Source organism: Penaeus monodon, chromosome 16 (genome assembly GCF_015228065.2).
Source record: "Penaeus monodon isolate SGIC_2016 chromosome 16, NSTDA_Pmon_1, whole genome shotgun sequence".
NCBI classification, from domain to species: Eukaryota; Metazoa; Arthropoda; class Malacostraca; order Decapoda; family Penaeidae; genus Penaeus; species Penaeus monodon.
In genome coordinates this window covers 5,437,716-5,447,715 of record NC_051401.1, presented here as the reverse complement: position 1 = coordinate 5,447,715, position 10,000 = coordinate 5,437,716, and the positions used below count along the sequence as shown (strand labels likewise).

Below are 10,000 nucleotides of genomic sequence, written 5' to 3'. Positions count from 1 at the left end.
CGGTAACACCCACGCCCACATTACGTCACCGCCGCAATAGATCTCTCGCCGCCCGCACGCCCACAGATCGCTCTAGTAAACACTTGCTCACTTTTTTTTTTTCTTTCTTTCTTAATTTTTCTCTTTTTTCTTTTTTTCACCCTTTTTTTTATGTGATTTATTCGTGTTCTTTAATTGAAGATTTATTATTATCAAGATTTTCCTTCATTCTCTTTCTACAAAAAAATATTAATTCATGTCTATTCATTATTCATATTTCTTGATTTATCGATGTATACGTATTGGTTTATTATTTAGGATTACTTAATGTATTATTCATTCGTATATATCTTTTTCTTATTTTCCTTATTTCTATTTTTTTCACTTTTTATTAAATGTATTTTCGTTGACCATTCTGTTATTAGTTATATGACTATAAATTTACTCTTATCAATGATTTTTTTTTATTTGTTTTTTTTATAATTTCATGTTTTATTTATAACTTATATTAATGATTTTGTTCTAAATTTCATTTATTTATTTATCATTTTTTATTTATAACTTATACCAGTGATTTTGTTGTACATTTGAAAAAAGAAGCTTTTGTAATCTCTGGAAATATTTCGTAACAGGTGTTCTCGTCACCTGTGTGATATATTTCTGTCTTCTTCAGCTTTTGAAGATTCCGTGTGTCATGGATGCTGTTCTTGCTCTGTTTCCCCTGTTCGTGCTATCTCCCATCTCCTCATCCTCCTCTTCCCTCCTCCTCCTCTTCTTCTCCTCTTCCTCCTCCTCTTCTTCCTCCTCTTCCTCCTCCTCTTCTTCCTCCTCCCTTCCTCCTCCTCCTCTTCCTCCTCCTCTTCCTCTTCCTCCTCCTCCTCTTCCTCCTCCTCCTCTTCTATCCCTTGCTTTAATCTCTTTCTCCTATTCCCCTCATCGTTATCTTTATCTTCGTCTTCGTCTTTACTCTCATCCTCATTCTTATCTGTATTTTTTCGCTTCCCTTTTCCCTTCCCCCCTCACTCTTATCCTCCCTTCCACTCTACTCTTCACCCTTACTCTCACCCTCACACTCACCTTCAACTTAATCCTGTCTCTTTATCCTCTGTCTTTCCCCTTCTTATTATCCTACTCCCTTCTTCCCTTTCTCCTTTCTCACTTCCTCTTTTCCTTTACATCTTATCTCTCATTTTCTTCCCCAGTTTTTAATTGCTTCCCCATTTACTTCATTTTTTTCCATTTTCCCTCCTCTTCTCTCCTCTAATTTCCTTTCCTTATCTCTCTTCTTCTCCTTCTTTATTCTTTACTACTACGCCTAATTTTTTGTCTCTTGCCTTCTCCGTTTCCTTCCTCTCACCCCAGTATTACTTACCTTCATCTCTTGCCTCTTGCCTTAACCTTTTCCACCCTACTTACCTCTTTATGACTTACCTTCATCTCTCTTCTCCTTGTCTTAGCCTTTTCCACCCTCCTTACGTCTTTATTACTTACCCTCATCTCTCTCCTTACCCATTCTGTTTGCCCTCATCTCTTGCCTCTTGCCCGTTCTCTCTTCTCCTCTCTCCTTACCTCTCTAATCCACCCTAATCTCTTGCCAGTTGCCTTACACTTTTCCTCCTTAAATTACCCCTTCCTACTCATCTTCATCTCTCTCTTCTCATCCCTCCTTCCCCCTTACCCACTACCCTAATCTCTTGCCTCTGTCTTGCCTCTTGCCCATAGGTGCCAGTTCGACGCCTGCGGTTGTGACACGGGCGGTGACTGTCACTGCCTCTGCACCGCCGTCGCAGCCTACGCCCACGAGTGCAACATCCATGGCGTGTACATTGCGTGGAGGACTCCCGATTTCTGCCGTGAGTATGCGATGGGGGGGGGGGGAGATGGGAAGGAGGGAGAGGGAGAGAGGGAAGGAGGGAGATGGGGGAAGGGGATGGGAAGGAGGGAGATGGGAGAGAGGGAGAGGGAAGGAGGGAGATGGGAGGAGGGAAAGGAGAAAGAGAGAGGGGGGAGAAAGAGGAAGAAAGAGAGAGAGAGAGAGAGAGAGAGAGAGAGAGGAAGAGAAGAGGAAGGAGAGGAGGGAGAGGAGAGAGAGAGAGAGAGGGAGAGAAGAGAGGAGAGAGAGAGAGGGGGAGAGGAGAGAGAGGAGAGAGATGAGAGAGAGAGAGAGAGAGAGAGAGAAGAGAGAGAAGAGAGAGAGAGGGGAGAGAGAGAGAGAGAGAGAGAAGAGAGGGAGAGAGAGGGAGAGGAGAGAGAGAGAGAGAGAGAGAAGAGAGAGAGAGAGAGAAGAAAGAGAGAGAGAGAGGAAAGGGAAAGCGAAGAGGAAGAGAGAAGGAAGGGAGGGAAAGAGAGAGAGAGAGGAGTGGAAGAAAGAGAGAGGAGAGAGAGGAAGGAGAGTGGAAGTGCGAGAGAAAGAAGCAGAAGGAGAGAGAGAGAGAGGGTGAGGGAGAAAGAGAAAGAAAGAGAGAGAGAGAGAGAGAGAGAGAGAGAGAGAGAGAGCCAGTCAAACAAGTGGCTTCTCGCAAAGGGCGAAGTAGCCACCCACCCCCAGCAAATATAACTGTCTCTTCCCTCTCCCGGGCGACCCTCCCGTTAGAGTATTTGCAAAAGCTATCATTTAAGAAAACAGAATGGCTAAGGTCTTACTCTTTTTTTTTTCTCTCTCTCTCTCTCTGTCTGTTTAACCAAGGGGAAAACGGGAATCAAATTTGAAAAGGGTTGTATGAATATTTGAGGTTTTAAGTTTTAGGAAAAAATTTATTGTTTAGAAATAAACATTGGGTTTTATTAATAAGTAACGAATTGAGATTTTACATTTTTTTCAATTCTCAATTTTGGGAGACAAAAAAGTTTCGAAATAACGGTTTTTGAAATGACTGTATTAGAATCTAAGGTTTATAAAGTTTTGAAATTTATTCAGTTTGAAGCTCAGTAACATTCAGGAAAAAAACGACTTTAAAAGAGGCTTAAATATGCGTCGTAAAATATATCCCATTAATCTTTTCGATTGGCTCTTACTCACTCCACGCGCCACGTTTGTATATATAAAACATTAAAATGCCGAGTGAGAGATACAGAAAAGTTATGTATATTTATAGCTTCGAAATTATATATATTTCGCGCCACTCGACTTGATCTATCGTCCGTCAGATGGCGCGCCGAGAGTCTCTTGGCTGACGCAAATAAAGTTTTTTTGATTTTTTTTTATGTATCAATTGCTATTTTTATTTATTCTGTATGTGTTGTTTGCGAATTGTTTGGTTTAGCCTTGTGAAATAGTATCATCATCATCATCATCAAGTTATTAATTCTTATCGCCATTACCACCACCACCACCATTTCCACCACCACCACCATTTCCACTATCACCATCATTTCCACCATCACCATCATTTCCACCACCCCCAAATCCCCATCACCACCGCCACCACCACCCCACATCCCCATCACCACCACCACCTTATCCTTACCACCACCGCCCCCCTCTCCCTCCGCAGCCATGCAGTGTGACATCGACTGCGAGCATTACGAGCCGTGCATTCCGACCTGCCCCCACGAGACCTGTGACACGCTGATGGACCCGACGTCGCCGCTGTGTGTCCAGGATGCGTGTGTCGAGGGTAAGGAACTAAAAAGAGATTCTGGGTTTTTTTTTGTTTGTTTGTTGTTTTTTTTTTAGTTCTATTGTGCGAAGTTGTTGTTGTTGTTAGTGTGTGTGTTTTTTTTTATGTTTTGGTGTTTTTGTTTTTTTTTTCTTGTGCTTTTGGTATGATTGTTTTTATGTTGTTATTATCATCTGCAATCTCCTCTTTCTTTTTCTTCTTCCTCTTCTTCCTCTTACTCTTTTTTTCTCCTTGCTGATCTTCGTGTTTCTCTTTCTCTCGTCCTTCTTCCTGTTTTCCCCCTCTCCTTCTTCCTTTCTTCCTCTTCCTTTTCCTCCTCTTCCTCCCTCTTCTCCTTCACCTCCCCCTCCTCCCCCCTCCCCATCCTCCTCTCCCTCCTCCTCTCCTCCCCCCTCCTCTCCCTCCCTCCTCTCTCCTCCCTCCTTCCTCCTCCTCTCCTCTCTTCCTCCTCCTTCCTCCTCCTCCTCCTCCTCCTCCTCCCCTCCTCCTTCCTCCTCCTCCTTCCTCTTCCTCACTCCTCCTTTTCCTCTTCCTCATCCTTCTCTCCTCCTCCTCTTTTTCCTCCTCCCTCCTCCTCTTCTCTCTCGCTCTCTTTTCTCTATCCTATCTTATATCCTCTCCTCTCATTGTCTTCTTTATTTTGTCTTTTTGTTCAGTTTTTATATAATGTGATGCATGTGTATATATAGAGATAGATAGATAGTAGATAGATAGATAGATAGATAAGTGGATATATATATATATATATATATATATATATATATATATATATATATATATATATATATATATATATATATATATATATGTATGCTTATATGTATAAAAAATAAGTCGATGGAAATGTAGATAGACAGGCAAATAAATAGGCAGACAGACAGTCAATCAAATACACAGACCAAGAAATAGGCAGGCAAATATACTTCCTATCACCCCCCCCCTCGGTCTCTCCTTCACAACGGCCCGTCCCTCCTGCAGGATGTGCTAAGGACGTGTGCCCCCCCGGCTACGTGTACAAGAGTGCCAGTGACGTCGAGTGCGTGCCTAAGGCCGACTGCGAGAAGAAGTGCCTCGAGATTGACGGGGAAGTCTACATGGAGGGTGACGTCATTTCTGAGGATGACTGCCATACCTGGTGTGTTTGTGGGTTTGCTGTTGTTGTTTTTTTGTTTTGTTTTTTTATTTATTGGTTTTTTTTCGGTTTTCTCTATGAGATTCGTGTGTGTGTGTGTGTTTTAAGGTTTATTTTTCGTTTTTTTTTTCTGTTTGGATGATTTAGGTTTGTGTTGCGGTTATCATTATAATTATTGCTATTATTATTATCATTATTATTATTATTATTATTATTGTTATTATTATTATTATTATTATTACTATTATTGTTATTGTTATTATCATTATTATTATTATTATTATTATTATTATTATTATTATTATTATTATTATTATTACAATTATTGTTATCATTATCATCATCATCATCATTATTATTATTATTATTATTATTATCATTATTCTTTATCATTATCATTATTATCACTATTATTATCATCATCCCTTCCCTCCTCCCCTTCAGCGTGTGCACGAGGAAGAGCAAGGTCTGCCGCGGCACGCCCTGCGCCCCCACCACCACGCCCATGGTCTCCCCGCGAGTCACCACGCCCTCGCCGCCTCCCGCAGTGACGACGCCCTTCCCTCCCGGCGTCACTCCCGAAGAGGGCGAGTGCAGGGACGGCTGGAGCGAGTGGATGAGCGAGGACAAACCGATTGTTTTCCGCAAGAATTCCGACGCGGAGACGATTCCCGCCAAGATCAAGCAGGTGGGTGGGGGTGGGAGGGAGGGGGGAGGGGGGAGGGAGGGTAGGATGGGGTAGTGGGGGGAGGGGGTGGGGGTCTGGGTGGTTGTGGGGGGAGTAGGGGGTGGGGGAGGGAGAGGGGGATATGAGGTTTCGTTTTCTGTTGTTTGGAATGACGTCTGAGAATTTTTTTTTTTTTTTTCCTTTTTTTTGATGGAGGGGGGGTAGGGACGTGTAAGAATATTAAGAAAGTAGCAACATTCGGGTCTAAATTTCACTATATTTCTATATTGTCTGAGATGGGTTTTTTTTACGTTATAGTGGGATATGAAGTTATTTGTAAGAATGATCAAGGTAAATTTGCGATATAAGTCACGAAAAAAAAACATTTCTCTCTCTCTTTCCCATTAACCTCAACAGGCTAAAAATAAATAAATAAATAAATAAATAAATAAAACTGACCCTCGAAACTTAAAAAATAAATAAATAAATAAATAAATCTTCCTTTCAGGGCAAGCCAGGTCAAGGTTTCTGCGAGCGAAGCCAAGTGACGGACATCCGCTGCAGGAGCGTAGGGACTCACCGCCCCCACACGGAGCAGAGGGGCGTCAGGTGTTCTGTGGACGAGGGCCTTCTTGCGGGCGAGGATGAGGCAGCGAGGTTCTGGTACGAGACGGCTGTTCTTGGCGGACTGTAGTCAGTAGATGGTGGTGGGGGTCTGTTTTGTGTGTGTGTGGTTTGTGGTGGGTGGTGGAGTGGGTTGTAGGGTGTGTGTGGTGTGGTTGTGTGGTGGGGTGTGGTGTTGTGTTGTGTGTGTGGTGTTGTGTGTGGGGTGTTGTGTGTGTGTGTGTGTGTGTGTGTGTGTGTGTGTGTGTGTGTGTGTTGTTTTGTGTGTGTGTGTGTGTGTGTGTGTGTATGTGTGTGTCTGTTTTGTGTGTGTGTGTTATTGTGTGTGTGTGTGTGTGTTCTGATGTAAGCAAATATCCTTTTTTGCAAATACTTGAGCAGGTATTATACAGTCTGGCAACCTTTCCATCGCGTTCGGATAAGTCAACAACACCAAACCAACGGCAATGAAATGCCCAAGTAAACACGCCTAACCTTCTTCACCTTATAATTGTCCATAATATTACGCAAATCGAACCGAGATCTTCCAGAAACCAAACCACCGAAACCTCATCTCCCTCTCTCCCTCAGGCATCACCACCACAGAGGCCCCTCCTGTTACGACGCCCGCCTCGCCCTTCACGCCGCCCATCATTTCTACGCCCGTTGTGTAAGTCCTTGGTCGCCACACGCAAACTGCGGAGACAAGCTGTGACTGTCTCGGTTTTTGTGTATTTTTGAGACGTGTTGTTATTTTGATTTTGATTTTTTTTTCGTATTTTTTATATATATTTTTATTCTATAGTTTTTTTGTTTTGTTTTGTTTTTGTTTTTTGTTTCTCTTTTTCCTTTATCTTTTTTGTTCTCATTCTTCCTTTTTTCTCCGTTTTTTTTTCTTGCTATTTTTCCTCTTTCTCTTTCTTTTTCTTCTTTTTTATCTCTCGTTTTTCTTTTCCTATCTTTTGTTTTCTTTTCTTTATTTTTTTTTTTTCTTCTTAGGGGTTATTTTTCCTATTTGTTTGATATATCTTGGTTTGTTTTTTTTCTTGAGTTTTCCTGATGTCCTTCTTCGTCATTACTCTCTTTTTAAAAACGCTATTATTTTGTCTTTTCAAGTATTTTATATTCTTTTAGAAGTGTTATTTGTGAATTTAAAATACATATCTTTTTCCTGAATAGTCATCACATTACTTCACTTAACGCAATTACGATTTTTTTTAACGGACATAGATTTAAAACAGTATTACTCAAGCGAATAATTTGATACAACAAAACGAAATTCACAGAAAACGCAAACCGATTACCAGCATTGTGAAAGAAGAAACGGTGATATTTACAGTCCATGAATCGCATTACGCATATTATCTATTCACCCATCTAATTTATCTTCTGTTCCATTTTGTTCCAGACCCCCTGTGACTGCCCCGACCCCCATGACCTGCGAGGAGGAAGGCTGGTCGAGTTGGTACAATATCCATTTCCCGGATGCCAGCGGGGAGTTCGAGTCCGTGGACGAAATCAGGAAGGTGGGTTACGGGCGTAGGGGTCATTCGGGGCTGTGGGTCGTTGGTTCTTTAGGGTTTTAGGTTTTAAAGGTTGATTTTATTTAAAAAAAAAAAAAAAAAAATGATTTGATTGTTGCTTGAGTGTTTTTTTTTTTTTTTTTTGGGGGGTGGGGGTTAATTGAGTTTTTTTTTTTTTTTTTTTTTTTTTTTTTTTTTTTTTTTTTTTTTTCGTGGTGTCAAGGTATCTGCTTTTTTTTTCTGGTTATTTTCTTAGTCTCTGTCTAATATTAATTCATCTAGTAGATTTATTTTTTTATCTTCTTACATTCATCAAAAAGATATATTTGAGTTCTGAGGAAAAAAAAGTTTTTGCAATCACCAGGACTTATGTATCTAAGAGTAAAAGAGGTAGAAAAGAATATTGAATAACTGTAAGCCAAAATATGCAACCGTTAATCACTGTTCAAATTGATCATTCATTTTCTTTCATACCCCTTGTGCAATCGTATTTACAATTCACAACAACCATCCATTTTCTTTCACAACCCCATCCATCCATCAACTTCCTTTTATCACAACCCACCACGCCCACGCTATCCCAGAACACGAAAGAAACTTCAGCTGATCTCTCCAAACTTCCTCCTCCCCCCCCCCCCCCGCAGATCAATGGTATTTGTCCCGACCACTATGTCTCCGAAGTCGAGTGCCAACCTGTAGGAGGCGGCGACGTGGAGGCGGTGGTGACGTGTGACAAGAAGGGCGCGCGATGCCGGAACAGTGGTTAGTGTTTTTTTTTTCTTTTTTTTTTCTTTTTTTTTTAATGGGTCTTGTGGGTATATTTTGTTTTGTTTACTGTGTTTGGTTTTTCTTCTTCTGTGTTTTATTTTAGTTTCATTTTTGTTTATTTTATTAATTTACCTATCTGTTTGTAAACGTGTGCATCTGAAATTCGAAGGAAGTGGTTAAGAGAGGTTAAAAGAGAGATTTTTTAAAAGATAATATCGACCTATACGAAAATATTAATAAACGGACGGCCCAGGACTAACAAGCGCACGCTATCCCTCGCAGGCGGAAAGCGCTACTGCAAGGACTACGAGATCCGCGTGCGGTGCGAGTGCGAGTGCCAGGACGGCCTGGGCATGCAAGACTGGCGAATCCCCAACGACCGCATAACCGCCTCCTCCGTTTTGGATCCCGATGGCAATCCCCAGTCTGCTCGCCTCTTTGCGGATTGGGCGTGGACTGCTCAGGACGTGAATCCGAACGACCAGGAAGCCATCCAGAAGGAGTGGCTGCAGGTAATAACGGCCGATCGAGTGGTTGGTCCCTTATAGCGGGGGCGGGGGCTGTTCGATGCTCTTTTGTTTTGGCGGGAAAGTGTCACGGTCGTCGGGCGGAAGAAAATGGCGGTTATTCTGTTCCAGTTTTGATGCATTCCTGTTCTTATTTAGAATGTATATATATATATATATATATATATATATATATATATATATATATATATATATATATATATATATATATATATGTATATATATATAACTGACTTCCCCGAAGCAAAATGAAAATAAGGAAAAAAATATATACATTAATAAAAGAAGCTTATTCGTTCCAATTCTTACAGCACGCCATTAAAGAAAATGATAATAAAATAAACATAACCATCTTTCCCACAAACAAACAAACAAAAAACGAGTCAGAAAAAAAAATCTATATATAAACACCAACAAAAAAAAAATAAATAAATAAATCCATCGCTGAATCGACTAAAACCGAAAAAAAATTCCTCGATAATCTCACAGGTGGACCTCGGCGAGGTGAAGGAGGTGACCGGGGTCGTGACGCAGGGACACCCGCTCTTCAACTTCTTCGTGGAGCGCTTCGCCGTCCAGTACTCGGAGACGGGACTCAGGTGGGACAGCGTCAAGAGCCCGGACACCTCGTATGCAATGGTAAGGGGTTTTTAATGTTTTATTTATTATTATTTATTATTATTATTTTTTTTTTTTTTTTTTTTTTTTTTTTTTACACTGTCTCCGCGTTTGGTTTGGTGTTCTGGATTTATATATATTTTTGAGGGTTTTTGTACATTGCTTCTGAGATATATAGATATATATGTGTGTATTTATATATGTATGTGTGTATATATATATATATATATATATATATATATATATATATATATATATATATATATATATATATAATGTGTTTTTATCTTTGTGGTATTGAGTTGCAGTGAGTTATGATAGATAACATAAAATTTATATACTATATTCTCATACGAACCAATAACGCCTTTTTTCACTATAAACCCATTAATTTATAGCAGATCCTTACCATTGTTATGCTAGTATCTCATTTGCAACAAGTATTCCAAAAGAGCATCTTTTTTGCCTCTTCATTTGCCAAACCATAATTTTCTTTTTTTCTGTTAAATGCCGCATTTGCCACTTGTTTCCAAGCCATTATTATTGTTTTCTCTCCTATGTAC

The 10,000-nt window shown here is 40.4% G+C and overlaps 1 protein-coding gene across 1 annotated transcript in view; it reads left to right on the top strand.

Moving 5' to 3' along the window:
- LOC119582924 overlaps nucleotides 1-10,000 on the top strand; it is a 129,579-nt gene that overhangs the window by 79,725 nt on the left and 39,854 nt on the right. The window contains exons 31-40 of the mRNA XM_037931436.1: nucleotides 1,702-1,832; nucleotides 3,474-3,596; nucleotides 4,578-4,734; nucleotides 5,176-5,419; nucleotides 5,907-6,091; nucleotides 6,525-6,671; nucleotides 7,410-7,527; nucleotides 8,169-8,286; nucleotides 8,575-8,804; nucleotides 9,309-9,458. Coding sequence (XP_037787364.1) covers nucleotides 1,702-1,832; nucleotides 3,474-3,596; nucleotides 4,578-4,734; nucleotides 5,176-5,419; nucleotides 5,907-6,091; nucleotides 6,525-6,671; nucleotides 7,410-7,527; nucleotides 8,169-8,286; nucleotides 8,575-8,804; nucleotides 9,309-9,458 — 1,603 coding nt within the window. The remainder of the gene's footprint in view (nucleotides 1-1,701; nucleotides 1,833-3,473; nucleotides 3,597-4,577; nucleotides 4,735-5,175; nucleotides 5,420-5,906; nucleotides 6,092-6,524; nucleotides 6,672-7,409; nucleotides 7,528-8,168; nucleotides 8,287-8,574; nucleotides 8,805-9,308; nucleotides 9,459-10,000) is intronic.